The 19287-nt window shown below is 38.5% G+C and overlaps 2 protein-coding genes across 2 annotated transcripts in view; one reads left to right on the top strand and one right to left on the bottom strand.

Moving 5' to 3' along the window:
• The window catches only part of LOC127648266 (interferon-induced very large GTPase 1-like), a 399776-nt gene that overhangs the window by 326653 nt on the left and 53836 nt on the right, over positions 1-19287 (top strand). The gene's annotated exons all lie outside the window — the stretch shown is intronic.
• LOC127648194 (G2/M phase-specific E3 ubiquitin-protein ligase-like) lies at positions 1218-19256 on the bottom strand. The gene is made up of 11 exons (XM_052132777.1): positions 19091-19256; positions 18894-18979; positions 18749-18804; positions 18635-18668; positions 18447-18508; positions 18251-18337; positions 2540-2598; positions 2273-2451; positions 1943-2115; positions 1682-1864; positions 1218-1598 (listed from the first exon to the last, which is right to left on the bottom strand). The coding sequence occupies exons 1-10, from the start codon at positions 19254-19256 to the stop codon at positions 1807-1809; spliced, it is 960 nt and encodes a 319-aa protein (XP_051988737.1). The 3' UTR covers positions 1218-1598; positions 1682-1806.

Below are 19287 nucleotides of genomic sequence, written 5' to 3' on the forward strand. Positions count from 1 at the left end.
CCAGGACCTTAAAAAATGTCAGTGCCATTGTTTTGTCACAAGATGCACACCAGTAATGTTTTTGTTCTGGGACGTGTTTATAAAAGCTACTTAAATGCCCTAAGTGAACTAAGGCCTAATCCTGGCTTATTCTAAGACCTGTCTGTGAAACCGGGCCTAAACGTCTAAAAGGGATGTTGATATTGTTGGTTTATTTACACAGGACTCAGTTCTGGATGGATCTTCTGAATGACTTGAAAGAGAGGCAACTCTTTAATGGCAGTCATGAGCACATATGCTTGGTGCGTTTTGTGTTTTTAAGTGTGCTACAGATGGACCTTAATGAATGCAAAGAAATTTGGAACACTCACACCATTAGGGCAGTTAAACAGTCTCGCTGTCCTTCTGGTAAACCAGATGCAATGTACGCTCTTCCACACAGGTCAGTATATGACTATATTAAATATTTAACTTATTTGCATTTTGTAATCAAATTGTTAAAATTATATTTAACATACAACTTCAAACTCACCATAATGTTGTTCTAAAGCCATATGTCTTACTTCCATATAACACAAATATTTGATATGATACACAATGTTAGTCTCACTCACTGTTTACTTTCATTGTGTTCTTTTGTAAAATTAAACTGAAAGGAGATTGTGGCTAACATTCTATTCCACAGAAAAAAGTCATTCAACTTTGGATTGATGAAGTTTAGTAGACAGTTTTATTTTGGGGAAAAGATAGAATTTATAATTAAATACAAATTAACCTTTATCGCTGTACCTTTAGTTTTCACACCAAACTTTTTCCTCTTTCACTTAAAGGTTTAATGGGAGAGAATGCGGATTTCAGTGTCTCAGAGGAAGACTTGAACCAGTTTTTCATTGAACCTACTCTTAGTACATGTCAAGATGAACAGCTTCAGGCAAACTTTGAAGAACTGCACGCTCAAAGCAATCTGACTACACCTCACACCTGGGAGACTGGTGTGGAGAACTATATAACTTTAAAAAACATGGCCCGCATTTAAAGGGATAGTTCACCCAAAAATGAAACTTCTGTCAGTAATTACTCACCCTCATGTTGTTCCAACCCATAAGACTTTCGTTCATCTGAGAGCTGGATCACTCCTCCATAGGCTTCTAAGGGATTGAAACTTGCCGGACCAGAAAAGTTATTAAAGAAATCGACGAAATCGAAAGAAATCGTCCAAGTGACTACAGTGGCTCAATCTTAAGTTTCAATCCCTTAGAAGCCTATGGAGGAGTGATCCAGCTCTCAGATGTAATCAAAAATATCTTAATTTGTGTTCCGAAGATGAACGAAAGTCTTACGGGGTTGGAACAACATGAGGGCGAGTAATTACTGACAGAAGTTTCATTTTTGGCTGAACTCAGGTGAGTTTTGGATACCAAAGTCCATTGCATTTTTGAACTCTTCATAGCTTTTGGACATTGGCAATTTGATTGTATTGGCACATGTGCTGGCAATGGGAAATTTAGAAGTCCTCTCAAAAGTCAGTTGGGGCTGAGGCTCAATTGTTGAAGGAGGCAGTGAATCCAGTCCTGTAGCAAACATCAGGATGTCCTGGAGGGAGATTCCAGTTTCTTGTTCTGAAAAAAAGCACAAAAAAAAGCAATGGAATATTATGAAATATGTACAAAACAACAATAAAATATGATGTTCAATCCTTTACCTCCAGTGTCAAGCAGATAGTCTCTCCAGTATCCTAGAATCCTTGTTTCTTCGTGTTGTCTGGTGCTACCAACTTCACTGAGCTGAGCCTTGAAGACAGCCTCCAGTGATTCAGGTGTTAGTTTCTCAACATTGTAGCACATGTAGGGTCTGAATACACTTGGATGTTGTTCCAGGTGTAAATCTGGAAGCAAAACAAAGTAATGACAATAATGATGATATGAATAATGATAATATGCTCTCAAATTAGGAACCAACTTACCTTTGTACGGAGTATTGGTTTCTGTAAATTATGTACCACTGTATGAAATCCTTAACAATGTTTTCTTTGCCTTCTACACTTTGTGGGTAATCAAAACATCCAGCAGTCTGCAGCAAGCTGGCATACTTATCCATAAGCATGTGTAATTCATCCAAAGATGCTGCACTAGATATCTGGTAAATAGGACACATTCAAAAGGAGCAATTCAATTCTAATACATTTTTCTTAAAGCAAATACCAAAAAAATATTGTAACTATTAATCCTTAAACCATTATTACACACACACACAAAAAAATCTTAAAATGAGCTTAAATACAAATTTAATGCACCTCAAGTAAAGCTGCCTTCATGGTCTCATCTGTTATATCTTCAACTGTTCCATTAATGTCAGTCCTTCCAGTGAGGTGATTGTATAGCATATCTGAGAGGAAGCGAGGACCTGGACCACCGTGAACAATAGAAACTGCAATCATCTGCCCCGCAAGAAAGTATTCATCTTCTCTGGCAGCTATAGTAAATTGTTTTTGTCCAGTTAGTATAAAACAAGACAATTATGACCAGGGCAGATAAAAAGTAGATTTAAGTAAATAATTTACCTGCACTGTTAAAGGTGAGAAATCTCCTATTTGCTGGACCATCAAAGATTCTCCGTGTCCTTAAACAAAAGGAGAAAAAAAAAATTTGGGGGCGTGGCCTGTAGCGTCACCTATGGGCAAATGTTGGTCATTCTTGGTTTGTGGGTTCCTGTTGGCCTGTAGTATCAATGTACAAAATTAGAAAATATTTGACCAGAAAATGGGATTTTTTGGAATTACCTGTAGCGCCCCCTAATGGAGAATGTTGGCCATTCGTGGTTTGTGGGTTCCTGTTGGCATGTAGTATCAGTGTACCAAATTAGAAAATATTTGACCAGAAAATGGGATTTTTTGGAATTACCTGTAGCGCCCCCTAATGGAGAATGTTGGCCATTCGTGGTTTGTGGGTTCCTGTTGGCATGTAGTATCAGTGTACCAAATTAGAACATTTTTGACCAGAAAATGGGAATTTTGGCATGGCCTGTAGCGCCCCCTAGGGGTGAATGTTGTCCATTCTTGGTTTGTGGGTTCCTGTCTGCCTGTAGTATCAATGTACCAAATAAAAAAAAAATCTGACCAGAAAATGGGAATTTTGGCGTGGCCTTTAGCGCCCCCTAGGGGCGAATGTTGGCCATTCTTTGCGCAGTACTTCAGAGTGATGTCATCTTGAAGCATGTTAGGTTTGAAAAACCATCAGTCAAAATTACATTTGATTTATTGACAGGTATATATTGTTACAATTTGGACATTTACATAAACACGCCCCTTTCAGCCATTTTGTATCGTATTCATTTTTCCTAAGTAACGTTTTCAAAGACTTCAATTCTACACATGTGTACCAAATTTCAAGTCAATTGGAGTTACGGTTCAGGAGAAGAAGAGTTTTGTAGGTTTTCGCAAATTTTCAACATACGGAAAAATCCATCATGGCGGAAGTTATGGGTTCTTGAGGCTTTTTTGTTCCCCATGAGAAATGAGGCATGTACACCAAGTTTCAGAAGATTTGGACAAATGGCGTGGAAATGGTATCACTTTGAAAATCTATTTTTTGGGCATGGCCTGTAGCGTCCCCTAGGGGCGAATGTTGACCATTCTTGGTTTGGGGGTACCCGTTAGCATGGAGTATCAATGTGCCAATTTAGAAAACTTTTGACCAGTGACTTTTTGAGATATTGGGGCTCAAGGAGAATAATAATAATAAATATAGCTGCAAGCAGCAATGCGGATTCCTCCTCAAAATGGCAAATCATTTAAAATTGATCAGTAGATGGTTGGGGAAAAAACCCTCCCAATTAAGGAATTCAAAAAAACATGTCTTCGTCTGATTCCTAAACGAAACATTTTCAATGTACAGGAAAATCCATACTGGACCTTATGGATCCTTGAGGCTTTTTTGTTCCCAATGAGAAATGCGGCATGTACACCAAGTTTCAGAAGAATTAGACAAATGGGGTGAATATTATATCACTTTGAACAAATTTTTTTGGGGCGTGGCCTGTAGCGCCACCTATGGGCAAATGTGGGTCATTCTTGGTTTGTGGGTTCCTGTTGACCTGTAGTATCAATGTACAAAATTTGAAAATATTTGACCAGAAAATGGGAATTTTGGAGTGGCCTGTAGCTCCCCCTAGGGGCGAATGTGGGGCTTTCTTGGTTTGTGGGTTCCTGTCGGCCTGTAGAATCAATATACCAAATTAGAAAATGTTTGACCAGAAAATGGGACTTTTGGGAATTACCTGTAGCGCCCCCTAATGGCAAATGTTGGCCATTTGTGGTTTGTGGGTTCCTGTTGGCATGTAGTATCAGTGTACCAAATTAGAACATTTTTGACCAGAAAATGGGAATTTTGGCATGGCCTGTAGCGCCCCCTAGGGGTGAATGTTGTCCATTCTTGGTTTGTGGGTTCCTGTCTGCCTGTAGTATCAATGTACCAAATGAAAAAAAAATTGACCAGAAAACGGGAATTTTGCCGTGGCCTTTAAGCCCTCTAGTGGCTGAATGTCGGCCATTCTTGGTTTGTGGGTTCCTGTTGGCCTGTAGTACCATTGTACCAAATTAGAACATTTTAGACCAGAAAATGGGAATTTCGTCATGGCCTGTAGCGCCCCCTAGTGGCGAATGTTGGCCATTCTTTGCGCAGTACTTCAGAGTGATGTCATCTTGAAGCATGTTAGGTTTGAAAAACCATCAGTCAAAATTACATTTGATTTATTGACACGTATATATTGTTAAAATTTGGACATTTACATAAACACGCCCCTTTCAGCCATTTTGTATCGTATTCGTTTTTCCTAAGTAACGTTTTCAAGGATGTCCATTCTACAAATGTGTACCAAATTTCAAGTCAATTGGAGCTACGGTTCAGGAGAAGAAGAGTTTTGTAGGTTTTCGCAAATTTTCACCGTACGGGAAAATCCATCATGGCGGAAGTTATGGGTTCTTGAGGCTTTTTTGTTCCCCATGAGAAATGAGGCATGTACACCAAGTTTCAGAAGATTTGGACAAATGGCGTGGAAATGGTATCACTTTGAAAATATTTTTTTTGGGCGTGGCCTGTAGCGCCACCTATGGGCGAATGTTGACCATTCTTGGTTTGGGGGTACCCGTTGGCATGGACTATCAATGTGCCAATTTAGAAAACTTTTGACCAGTGACTTTTTGAGCTATTTGGGCTCAAGGAGAAGAATAATAATAATAATAATAATAAATATAGCTGCAAAGCAGCAATGCGGATTCCTCCTCGAAATGGCAAATCATTTAAAATTGATCAGTAGAGGGTTGGGGTTAAACCCTCTCAATGGATGAATCCAAAAAACATGTATTTCTGTCTGAATCCTAAACGAAACATTTTCAGTCTACAGGAAAATCCATCATACCTTATGGATCCTTGAGGCGTTTTTGTTCCCAATGAGAAATGAGGCATGTACACCAAGATTCAAAAGAATTGGTTAAATGGCGTGGAAATGGTATCACTTTGAAAATATTTTTTGGGGGCGTGGCCTGTAGCGCCTCCTATGGGCAAATGTGGGCCATTCTTGGTTTGTGGGTTCCTGTTGGCCTGTAGTATCAATGTACATAATTAGAAAATATTTGACCAGAAAATGGGACTTTTGGGAATTACCTGTAGCGCCCCTAGGGGTGAATGTTGGCCATTCTTGGTTTGAGGGTTCCTGTTGACCTGTAGTATCAATGTACCAAATTAGAACATTTTTGACCATAAAATGGGAATTTCAGCGTGGCCTCTAGTGCCCCCTAGGGGCTGAATGTTGGCCATTCTTTGTTTGTGGGTTCCTGTTGGCCAGTAGTATCAATGTACCATATTAGAAAATTTTTGACCAGAAAACGAAATTTTGGGAGTGGCCTGTAAGCCCCCTAATGGCGAATGTGGGCCATACTTGGTTTGTGGGTTCCTGTTGGCCTGTAGTATCAATGTACCAAATTATAACTTTTTTGACCAGAAAATGGGAATTTCGGCTTGGCCTCTAGCGCCACCTAGTGGTGAATGTCGGTCATTCTTGGTTTGTGGATTCCTTTTGGCCTGTACTATTAATGTACCAAATTAGAACATTTTTGACCAGAAAATGGGAATTTCGGCATGGCCTGTAGTGCCCCTAGGGGCTGAATGTTGGCCATTCTTGGTTTGAGGGTTCCTGTTGACCTGCAGTATCAATGTACCAAATTAGAACGTTTTTGACCAGAAAGCGAAATTTTGGAGTAGCCTGTAAGCCCCCTAAGGGCTGAATGTGGGCCACACTTGGTATGTGGGTTCCTGTTGGCCTGTAGTATCAAAGTACCAAATTAGAAAATTTTTGACCAGAAAATGGGAATTTTGGCTTGTCCTGTAGTGCCCCTAGTGGCGAATGTCGGTCATTCTTGGTTTGTGGATTCCTGTTGGCCTGTACTATTCTTGTACCGAATTAGAACATTTTTGACCAGAAAATGGGAATTTTGGCTTGTCCTGTAGTGCCCCTAGTGGCGTATGTCGGTCATTCTTGGTTTGTGGATTCCTGTTGGCCTGTACTATTAATTTACCAAATTAGAACATTTTTGACCAGAAAATGGGAATTTTAGCATGGCCATTCTTTGCACAGTACTTCAGAGTGATGTCATCTTTAAGCATGTTAGGTTTGAAAAACCATCAGTCAAAATTACATTTGATTTATTGACACGTATATATTGTTAAAATTTGGACATTTACATAAACACGCCCCTTTCAGCCATTTTGTATCGTATTCATTTTTCCTAAGTAACGTTTTCAAGGATGTCCATTCTACACATGTGTACCAAATTTCAAGTCAATTGGAGCTACGGTTCAGGAGAAGAAAGAGTTTTGTAGGTTTTACGCAAATTTTCAACGTCACGGGAAAATCCATCATGGCGGAAGTTATGGGTTCTTGAGGCTTTTTTGTTCCCCATGAGGAATGAGGCATGTACACCAAATTTCAGAAGATTTGGACAAATGGCGTGGAAATTGTATCACTTTGAATTTTGTTTTTTTGGGCGTGGCCTGTAGCGCCACCTATGGGCGAATGTGGGCCATTCTTGGTTTGGGGGTACCCGTTGGCATGGAGTATCAATGTGCCAATTTAGAAAATTTTTGACCAGTGACTTTTTGAGCTATTGGGGCTCAAGGAGAAGAATAATAATAATAATAATAATAATAATAAATATAGCTGCAAGCAGCAATCGTGATTCCTCCTCAAAATGGCAAATCATTTAAAATTGATCAGTAGATGGTTGGGGATAAACCCTCCCAATTAAGGAATTCAAAAAAACATGTCTTAGTCTGATTCCTAAACAAAACATTTTTCAATGTACAGGAAAATCCATACCGGACCTTATGGATCCTTGAGGCTTTTTGTTCCCAATGAGAAATGCGGCATGTACACCAAGTTTCAGAAGAATTGGACAAATGGGGTGGATATTATATCATTTTGAAAAAAAAATTTGGAGGCGTGGCCTGTAGCGCCACCTATGGGCAAATGTTGGTCATTCTTGGTTTGTGGGTTCCTGTTGGCCTGTAGTATCAATGTACAAAATTAGAAAATATTTGACCAGAAAATGGGAATTTTGGAGTGGCCTGTAGCGCCCCCTAGGGGCTGAATGTGGGCCTTTCTTGGTTTGTGGGTTCCTGTTGGCCTGTAGAATCAATACACCAAATTAGAAAATGTTTGACCAGAAAATGGGATTTTTGGAATTACCTGTAGCGCCCCTAATGGCTGAATGTTGGCCATTCAGTGGTTTGTGGGTTCCTGTTGGCATGTAGTATCAGTGTACCAAATTAGAAAATTTTTGACCAGAAAATGGGAATTTTGGCATGGCCTGTAGCGCCCCTAGGGGTGAATGTTGTCCATTCTTGGTTTGTGGGTTCCTGTCTGCCTGTATTATCAATGTACCAAATTAAAAAAAATTTGACCAGAAAGCGGGAATTTTGCGTGGCCTTTAAGCCCCCTAGTGGCGAATGTCGGCCATTCTTGGTTTGTGGGTTCCTGTTGGCCTGTAGTACCATTGTACCAAATTAGAACATTTTAGACCAGAAAATGGGAATTTCGACATGGCCTGTAAGCCCCCTAGGGGCAGAATGTCGAGCCATTCTTTGCGCAGTACTTCAGAGTGATGTCATCTTGAAGCATGTTAGGTTTGAAAAACCATCAGTCAAAATTACATTTGATTTATTGACAGGTATATATTGTTAAAATTTGGACATTTACATAAACACGCCCCTTTCAGACATTTTGTATCACATTCATTTTTCCTAAGTAATGTTTTCAAGGATGTCCATTCTACAAATGTGTACCAAATTTCAAGTCAATTGGAGCTACGGTTCAGGAGAAGAAGAGTATTTTTAGGTTTTAGCAAATTTTCAACGTACGGGAAAATCCATCATGGTGAAAGTTATGGGTCCTTAAGGCTTTTTGTTCCCCATGAGGAATGAGGCATGTACACCAAGTTTCAGAAGATTTAGACAAATGGCGTGGAAATTGTATCACTTTGAATGAAAAACCACTTTGAAAATCTCTGCTTTCACTTTCACTTCTCTCTTAAGATTTTTTTCTGTTTTTTTTTGTGTGATTTACATAAGCATATCACAAGCAATTTTATTTGAAAGACTATCTAGGCACATAATAACACTGTATAGCTGTGACTGTTTATAACTATTTCAAAATGTAGCCTACAAGCTCACACTTTAAATGGTCAGTGCTTTGATTTTTAAATCATTAAAATAGCAACAGATCCAGTGAAAAAAATGGAGTGATTGTGTTTACATGCCATTCAAAAAGCGTGGCATTTTACAAGGTAAGAGAGAAATAAAAAAACTTAAAATAATACCATTTGTACTTCTCAATTACTTGGGAATGTCTATGTTCAGGACGAAGGCTAAATTGTTACTGTCTCTTTAAGAGGCTTTTATCGCATGATACGATACTTAAGGCACAGTTCAGTTTAATCTTTTGAGAACTGAGAAGTATCATTATTTTCGTTTTGTGCCATGCTTGTTGCATTTGTATTCATTGTGAGATGATAAAATACAGACTGCAGTGAATGGTTGATTTTGTTCACTTGAATTTTGTGGCGTGTTTCAGAAAAATAATCGCTGAAGACAGAGACTGAGCACCCTGTTTATTTATGTTACAAAAGCACAAGGTTTTGTTGTTATTGTAAGTGTACACAAATAAAAGTACACATTTCATAGTTCAGTAATGATGTCTTGCATGTTTCTGTATGGGCAAAAATGACGCAGTATTTTGTTTAAGTTGTTTCCGCTGTTTCGAGAGAAAAATATAGCAGGACGTCATCTGGAATAATGCCAGAATAAAATATAGTTATTCCAGATTTCTTTCTCAACTGTTTGTTCACTTGAGACATAACAGACTCCTCAATATATCATGTATTTTGACACTCTGTTGTATGAAATTGTCCGTTCAGGCGCTAAGCAGCAGCGAAAGACATCGGAGTCGCGTGAGTTAGGCAGCGACGCGGCTCGCTGTGTCACACAAACAGCTTCGCAAACATGTATTTGAGTTGTTTTGACATTTGTTGAGTTGAATAGTGTAAAATCGGCTTGAATGTTCAAACAGGCAAACATTGTATACAACCGACAAACCTTCATGATGATCGCGAGCAAAAATGATCTCGCCTCGCGGTTTAGCGTGTTGTCAGAGACAATTAAACAACATCATTCTCGGAAGTTTTGATACGTTAGGATTGATCAGCCCATCCCTACTTTCTTTAGACATATGTTTCATGTTTGTGTAAGTTTTTGTGATGTGTTTCAGAAAGATATTAAGCTTAGACAAAAGAGCACACGGTATATTTTCTTTATTTTACAACAAATAAAAGTACAACTTTCATAGTTTGTGACGATGTATTAAATGTATCTGTATGTGCAAAAATAACGCAGTATTTTGTTTAAGCTGTTAACGCTGTTTCGAGAGAAAAATCTTAACAGGACACCACAGCGGCATCCGTGTTGTTCACAATAATTCATAATTAAATATATTGATACCCAATTTCTTTATCAACTGTTTGTTCACTTGATACATAACAGACACCCCAATATATCATGTATTTTGGTGTATGAAATTGTCCGTTCAAACGCATGAAGCTGTGAAGCGAACTCTCATCGGCGTCGCGGCGTTAGTCGCGACGCGGCTCGCTCGCTGTGTCACACAAACTGCTTTCGAAAACATTTATTTGAGTTGTTTTGCCTTTGTTGAGTTGAATAGTGTAAAATCGGCTAGAATGTTCAAGCAGGCAACCATTGTACACAACCAACAAACCTTCGTGAAGATCGCGAGCAAAAATGATCTCGCCTCGAGGATTGCGTGTTGTCAGAGACAATTAAACAACATCATACTCGGAAGTTTTGATACGTTAACGCTGTCTCGATAGAGAAAAATCTAACAGGACATCACAGCGGCATCACTAGACCCCTTCAATAATTCATAATTCAATATATTGATACCCGATTTCTTTATCAACTGTTTGTTCACTTGAGATATAGCAGACACCCCAATATATCATGTATTTTGGTGTATGAAATTGTCCGTTGAAGCGCAAGAAGGAAGCGAACTCTCATCGGCGTCGCGAGCGTTAGACGCGGCGCTGCTCGCTTCGCTGTGTCACACAAACTGCTCGAAAACATTTATTTGAGTTGTTTTGCCTTTGTTGAGTTGAATAGTGTAAAATCAGCTTGAATGTTCAAACTGGAAAGCATTAAGACACACAATTGATTTGACATACCTCCATGCAGGCGCAAAACGTCTTCTGTAGTCTAAGTCTGGAGCTCCACCCACTAGGAGACCGAAATGCTTCATTAGAGAGATTGCTACAGAAGAGCTGCATGTGGTAGACAGAGTTACTCCAGTAGAGGGAGCCTCTTTGCTCAGCCAATGTAAGTGAATGGGATTTTACATGTGGACCATATTTGTCCAGTAGAGGGAGCACTTTTGCTCAGCCATTGTAAATCAATGGGATTTTAAAAATTTTGATCATCTTTTGTGTGTACATTTACATAAACACGTCCATTTCAGCCATTTTGTATTGTATTCATTTTTGCTAAGTAGCGTTTGGAAAGACATACATACTACACACGTGTGCCAAATTCCAAGTCAATTGGAGCTGAGGTTCAGGAGAAGAAGAGTTTTGTAGGTTTTCCAAAATTTTCACTGTACAGGAAAATCCATAATGGCAGAAGTATGGGTCCTTGAGGCTTTTTTGTTCCCCATGAGAAATGAGGCATGTTTACAAAGTTTCAGAAGATTTGGACAAATGGGGTGGAAATTATATCACTTTGAATTTTTGTTTTTTGGGCGTGGCCTGTAGCGCCACCTATGGGCAGAATGTTGACCATTCTTGGTTTGGGGGTACCCGTTGGCATGGAGTATCAATGTGCCAATTTAGAAAATTTTTGACCAGTGACTTTTTGAGCTATTGGGGCTCAAGGAGAAGAATAATAATAATAATAATAATAATAATAATAAATATAGCTGCAAGCAGCAATGCGGATTCCTCCTCAAAATGGCAAATCATTTAAAATTGATCAGTAGATGGTTGGGGATAAACCCTCCCAATTAAGGAATTCAAAAACATGTCTTTGTCTGAATCCTAAAGCGAAACATTTTCAATGTACAGGAAAATCCATACCGGACCTTATGGATCCTTGAGGCTTTTTGTTCCCAATGAGAAATGAGGCATGTACACCAAGTTTCAAAAGAATTGGATAAATGGCGTGGAAATGGTATCACTTTGAAAATATTTTTTGGGGCGTGGCCTGTAAGCCTCCTATGGGCAAATGTGGGCCATTCTTGGTTTGTGGGTTCCTGTTGGCCTGTAGTATCAATGTACATAATTAGAAAATATTTGACCAGAAAATGGGACTTTTGGGAATTACCTGTAGCGCCCCTAGGGGTGAATGTTGGCCATTCTTGGTTTGAGGGTTCCTGTTGACCTGTAGTATCAATGTACCAAATTAGAACATTTTTGACCATAAAATGGGAATTTCGAGTGGCCTCTAGTGCCCCTAGAGGCTGAATGTTGGCCATTCTTTGTTTGTGGGTTCCTGTTGGCCAGTAGTATCAATGTACCATATTAGAAAATTTTTGACCAGAAAACGAAATTTTGGGAGTGGCCTGTAGCGCCCCTAATGGCGAATGTGGGCCATACTTGGTTTGTGGGTTCCTGTTGGCCTGTAGTATCAATGTACCAAATTATAACTTTTTGACCAGAAAATGGGAATTTCGAGCTTGGCCTCTAAGCGCCACCTAGTGGTGAATGTCGGTCATTCTTGGTTTGTGGATTCCTTTTGGCCTGTACTATTAATGTACCAAATTAGAACATTTTTGACCAGAAAATGGGAATTTCGGCATGGCCTGTAGTGCTCCCTAGAGGCGAATGTTGGCCATTCTTGGTTTGAGGGTTCCTGTTGACCTGCAGTATCAATGTACCAAATTAGAACGTTTTTGACCAGAAAGCGAAATTTTGGAGTAGCCTGTAAGCGCCCCTAAGGGCTGAATGTGGGCCACACTTGGTATGTGGGTTCCTGTTGGCCTGTAGTATCAAAGTACCAAATTAGAAAATTTTTGACCAGAAAATGGGAATTTTGGCTTGTCCTGTAGTGCCCCTAGTGGCGAATGTCGGTCATTCTTGGTTTGTGGATTCCTGTTGGCCTGTACTATTCTTGTATCGAATTAGAACATTTTTGACCAGAAAATGGGAATTTTGGCTTGTCCTGTAGTGCCCCCTAGTGGCGTATGTCGGTCATTCTTGGTTTGTGGATTCCTGTTGGCCTGTACTATTAATTTACCAAATTAGAACATTTTTGACCAGAAAATGGGAATTTTGGCATGGCCATTCTTTGCACAGTACTTCAGAGTGATGTCATCTTTAAGCATGTTAGGTTTGAAAAACCATCAGTCAAAATTAAATTTGATTTATTGACACGTATATATTGTTAAAATTTGGACATTTACATAAACACGCCCCTTTCAGCCATTTTGTATCGTATTCATTTTTCCTAAGTAACGTTTTCAAGGATGTCCATTCTACACATGTGTACCAAATTTCAAGTCAATTGGAGCTACGGTTCAGGAGAAGAAGAGTTTTGTAGGTTTTCGCAAATTTTCAACGTACGGGAAAATCCATCATGGCGGAAGTTATGGGTTCTTGAGGCTTTTTTGTTCCCCATGAGGAATGAGGCATGTACACCAAATTTCAGAAGATTTGGACAAATGGCGTGGAAATTGTATCACTTTGAATTTTGTTTTTTTGGGTGTGGCCTGTAGCGCCACCTATGGGTGAATGTGGGCCATTCTTGGTTTGGGGGTACCCGTTGGCATGGAGTATCAATGTGCCAATTTAGAAAATTTTTGACCAGTGACTTTTTGAGCTATTGGGGCTCAAGGAGAAGAATAATAATAATAATAATAATAATAATAATAATAATAATAATAATAATAAAACCATCAATTACAATAGATTCCCTCCTACGGAGGAATCTAATAATAATAATAATAATAAAACCATCAATTACAATAGATTCCCTCCTACGGAGGAATCTAATAATAAAACCGACAAATACAATAGATTCCCTCCTTACGGAGGAATCTAATAATAATAAAACCATCAAATACAATAGATTCCCTCCTTACGGAGGAATCTAATAATAATAAAACCATCAAATACAATAGATTCCCTCCTTACGGAGGAATCTAATAATAAATATAGCTGCAAGCAGCAATGCGGATTCCTCCTCAAAATGGCAAATCATTTAAAATTGATCAGTAGATGGTTGGGGATAAACCCTCCCAATTAAGGAATTCAAAAAAACATGTCTTCGTCTGATTCCTAAACGAAACATTTTCAATGTACAGGAAAATCCATACCGGACCTTATGGATCCTTGAGGCTTTTTTGTTCCCAATGAGAAATGCGGCATGTACACCAAGTTTCAGAAGAATTGGACAAATGGGGTGGATATTATATCATTTGGAAAAAAAAATTTTGGGGCGTGGCCTGTAGCGCCACCTATGGGCAAATGTTGGTCATTCTTGGTTTGTGGGTTCCTGTTGGCCTGTAGTATCAATGTACAAAATTAGAAAATATTTGACCAGAAAATGGGAATTTTGGAGTGGCCTGTAGCGCCCCTAGGGGCTGAATGTGGGCCTTTCTTGGTTTGTGGGTTCCTGTCGGCCTGTAGAATCAATACACCAAATTAGAAAATGTTTGACCAGAAAATGGGATTTTTGGAATTACCTGTAGCGCCCCTAATGGCTGAATGTTGGCCATTTGTGGTTTGTGGGTTCCTGTTGGCATGTAGTATCAGTGTACCAAATTAGAACATTTTTGACCAGAAAATGGGAATTTTGGCATGGCCTGTAGCGCCCCTAGGGGTGAATGTTGTCCATTCTTGGTTTGTGGGTTCCTGTCTGCCTGTAGTATCAATGCACCAAATTAAAAAAAAATTGACCAGAAAACGGGAATTTTGGCGTGGCCTTTAGCGCCCCTAGTGGCGAATGTCGGCCATTCTTGGTTTGTGGGTTCCTGTTGGCCTGTAGTACCATTGTACCAAATTAGAACATTTTAGACCAGAAAATGGGAATTTCGACATGGCCTGTAGCTAGGGGCGAATGTTGGCCATTCTTTGCGCAGTACTTCAGAGTGATGTCATCTTGAAGCATGTTAGGTTTGAAAAACCATCAGTCAAAATTACATTTGATTTATTGACAGGTATATATTGTTAAAATTTGGACATTTACATAAACACGCCCCTTTCAGACATTTTGTATCACATTCATTTTTCCTAAGTAACGTTTTCAAGGATGTCCATTCTACAAATGTGTACCAAATTTCAAGTCAATTGGAGCTACGGTTCAGGAGAAGAAAAGTATTTTTAGGTTTTCGCAAATTTTCAACGTACGGGAAAATCCATCATGGTGGAAGTTATGGGTCCTTAAGGCTTTTTTGTTCCCCATGAGGAATGAGGCATGTACACCAAGTTTCAGAAGATTTAGACAAATGGCGTGGAAATTGTATCACTTTGAATGAAAAATCACTTTGAAAATCTCTACTTTCACTTTCACTTCTCTCTTAAGATTTTTTTTCTGTTTTTTTTGTGTGATTTACATAAGCATATCACAAGCAATTTTATTTGAAAGACTATCTAGGCACATAATAACACTGTATAGCTGTGACTGTTTATAACTATTTCAAAATGTAGCCTACAAGCTCACACTTTAAATGGTCAGTGCTTTGATTTTTAAATCATTAAAATAGCAACAGATCCAGTGAAAAAAATGGAGTGATTGTTTTTACATGCCATTCAAAAACGTGGCATTTTACAAGGTAAGAGAGAAATAAAAAAACTTAAAACAATACCATTTGTACTTCTCAATTACTTGGGAATGTCTATGTTCAGGACGAAGGCTAAATTGTTACTGTCTCTTTAAGAGGCTTTTATCGCATGATACGATACTTAAGGCACAGTTCAGTTTAATCTTTTGAGAACTGAGAAGTATCATTATTTTTGTTTTGTGCCATGCTTGTTGCATTTGTATTCATTGTGAGATGATAAAATACAGACTGCGTGAATGGTTGATTTTGTTCACTTGAATTTTGTGACGTGTTTCAGAAAAATAATCGCGAAGACAGATGAGCACCCTGTTTATTTATTTTACAAAAGCACAAGGTTTTGTTGTTATTGTAAGTGTACACAAATAAAAGTACACATTTCATAGTTCGTAATGATGTCTTGCATGTTTCTGTATGGGCAAAAATGACGCAGTATTTTGTTTAAGTTGTTTCCGCTGTTTCGAGAGAAAAATATAGCAGGACGTCATCTGGAATAATGCCAGAATAAAATATAATTATTCCAGATTTCTTTCTCAACTGTTTGTTCACTTGAGACATAACAGACTCCTCAATATATCATGTATTTTGACACTCTGTTGTATGAAATTGTCCGTTCAGACGCAAGCAGCAGCGAAAGACATCGGAGTGCGTGAGTTAGACGCGACGCGGCTCGCTGTGTCACACAATCTGCTCGCAAACATGTATTTGAGTTGTTTTGACATTTGTTGAGTTGAATAGTGTAAAATCGCTTGAATGTTCAAACTGGAAAACATTGTATACAACCGACAAACCTTCGTGAAGATGCGAGCAAAAATGATCTCGCCTCGCGGTTTGCGTGTTGTCAGAGACAATTAAACAACATCATTCTCGGAAGTTTTGATACGTTAGGATTGATCAGCCCATCCCTACTTTCTTTAGACATATGTTTCATGTTTGTGTAAGTTTTTGTGACGTGTTTCAGAAAGATATTCGCTTAGACAAAGAGCACACGGTTTATTTTCTTTATTTTACAACAAATAAAAGTACAACTTTCATAGTTTGTGACGATGTATTAAATGTATCTGTATGTGCAAAAATAACGCAGTATTTTGTTTAAGCTGTTAACGCTGTTTCGAGAGAAAAATCTTAACAGGACACCACAGCGGCATCCGTGTTGTTCACAATAATTCATAATTAAATATATTGATACCCAATTTCTTTATCAACTGTTTGTTCACTTGATACATAACAGACACCCCAATATATCATGTATTTTGGTGAATGAAATTGTCCGTTCAAACGCATGAAGCTGTGAAAGCGAACTCTCATCGGCGTGCGAGCGTTAGTCGCGACGCGGCTCGCTCGCTGTGTCACACAAACTGCTCGAAAACATTTATTTGAGTTGTTTTGCCTTTGTTGAGTTGAATAGTGTATAATCGCTTGAATGTTCAAACAGGCAACCATTGTGCACAACCAACAAACCTTCGTGAAGATGCGAGCAAAAATGATCTCGCCTCGAGGATTGCGTGTTGTGAGACAATTAAACAACATCATACTCGGAAGTTTTGATACGTTAACGCTGTCTCGATAGAGAAAAATCTAACAGGACATCACAGCGGCATCACTAGACCCCTTCAATAATTCATAATTCAATATATTGATACCCGATTTCTTTATCAACTGTTTGTTCACTTGATACATAACAGACACCCCAATATATCATGTATTTTGGTGTATGAAATTGTCCGTTCAAACGCAAGAAGGGAAAGCGAACTCTCATCGGCGTGCGAACGTTAGACGCGACGCGGCTCGCTCGCTGTGTCACACAAACTGCTCGAAAACATTTATTTGAGTTGTTTTGCCTTTGTTGAGTTGAATAGTGTAAAATCGCTTGAATGTTCAAACTGGAAAGCATTAAGACACACAATTGATTTGACATACCTCCGTGCAGACGCAAAATGTCTTCTGTAGTCTAAGTCTGGAGCTCCACCCACTAGGAGACCGAAATGCTTCATTAGAGAGATTACTACAGAAGAGCTGCATGTGGTAGACAGAGTTACTCCAGTAGAGGGAGCCATTTGCTCAGCCAATGTAAGTGAATGGGATTTTACATGTGGACCGTATTTGTCCAGTAGAGGGGGCACTTTTGCTCAGCCATTGTAAATCAATGGGATTTTTAAAATTTTTGATCATCTTTTGTGTGTACATTTACAGAAACACGTCCATTTCAGCCATTTTGTATTGTATTCATTTTTGCTAAGTAAAGTTTGGAAAGACATACATACTACACACGTGTGCCAAATTCCAAGTCAATTGGAGCTGAGGTTCAGGAGAAGAAGAGTTTTGTAGGTTTTCCAAAATTTTCACTGTACAGGAAAATCCATAATGGCAGAAGTATGGGTCCTTGAGGCTTTTTTGTTTCCCATGAGAAATGAGGCATGTTTACAAAGTTTCAGAAGATTTGGACAAATGGGGTGGAAATTATATCACTTTGAAATTTTGTTTTTTGGGCGTGGCCTGTAGCGCCACCTATGGGCGAATGTTGACCATTCTTGGTTTGGGGGTACCCGTTGGCATGGAGTATCAATGTGCCAATTTAGAAAATTTTTGACCAGTGACTTTTTGAGCTATTTGGGCTCAAGGAGAAGAGGAATAATAATAATAATAATAATAATAATAATAATAATAAAACCGTCAAATACAATAGATTCCCTCCTTACAGAGGAATCTAATAATAATAATAAAACCGTCAAATACAATAGATTCCCTCCTTACGGAGGAATCTAATAATAATAATAAAACTGACAAATACAATAGATTCCCTCCTTACGGAGGAATCTAATAATAATAATAAAACTGACAAATACAATAGATTCCCTCCTTACGGAGGAATCTAATTAAGTACCTTTCTTCTTGAACATGTTGTCTGCTATCATCGGACACTTCCGAGTCACTTTCGATTATTATTGGGGCATAGAGACGCGTGTAATTGCTGTAAAAAGACAGATTAACAGGAATCTACATCCATTGACATACAAAAGTAATTGTAGGCTACTTGTAAAGCAATTCATTTATTTTTTGAAACAATACAAGCAGTTTACGTGTAGCACTTTTGTTGGCCATGTCTGTTCTCTTGGATATTTGTTCCTTTTTTTCCTGCTTCCTAGATTTGTCAGAAATATAACAATTATTAAAATAACATTATAACTGACAATTATAAAGACAAAATAAAAATTTTCATTTGTTGTAACAAAGTAACTTTGCAAGGTATGAACAATTATGAACTTACTTGGTCCAAAAAAGGCAGAGAGAGATCAGGGGGTCTGAAAAACAACTACTGTGAATTAATTTGAACAACTCCACTCCTAACCTCCAAATAATGTCTTGTTAACTATGCTAATACCTGTTTGATGTGCTTCCTGCATTTGGTGTGCTTGCTTCATCTGGAACATCCCATATCTGTAAAAAAAAGAAAGAAAAAAAGCCACTTGTTAAAATGAGTTAAAATTAAACGTTATGTAAGGAGACATGCAATTAAATGCACCCACCAAAGTGTCACTCTCATAATGCGGACTGTGAGAGGTAGACTTTACTTGCACTTCACTGTCTTCGCTAGAAGAATCCCCAGAGCAGTCTTCAAACAACAATGAAAGTAATAAATTCACTTTGATTTAAACCCATTCGTGTAAATAGTGTTTTATACATTATGTCTTTGTAAGATTTTCATTAAATTAAATATGCTTACCATTGGCTAAAAAGTCTTGAAATGTGCTTATAAACAGTGTTATTCTTTGATAAGCCTTTCCAATTGCTTCTTTGTACAGGTGTAGTTTGAAAGGGGTGTTTGTTCCTGGAATGTTTTTCACCTCTGAACCATCTGGGTACAGTAATACATAGGGGCCCTCTTCCATATCCTGATTAAAATCTCTTTCTTTTCAGCTG

This window comes from Xyrauchen texanus, chromosome 8, assembly GCF_025860055.1.
Source record: "Xyrauchen texanus isolate HMW12.3.18 chromosome 8, RBS_HiC_50CHRs, whole genome shotgun sequence".
Classification (NCBI taxonomy): Eukaryota; Metazoa; Chordata; class Actinopteri; order Cypriniformes; family Catostomidae; genus Xyrauchen; species Xyrauchen texanus.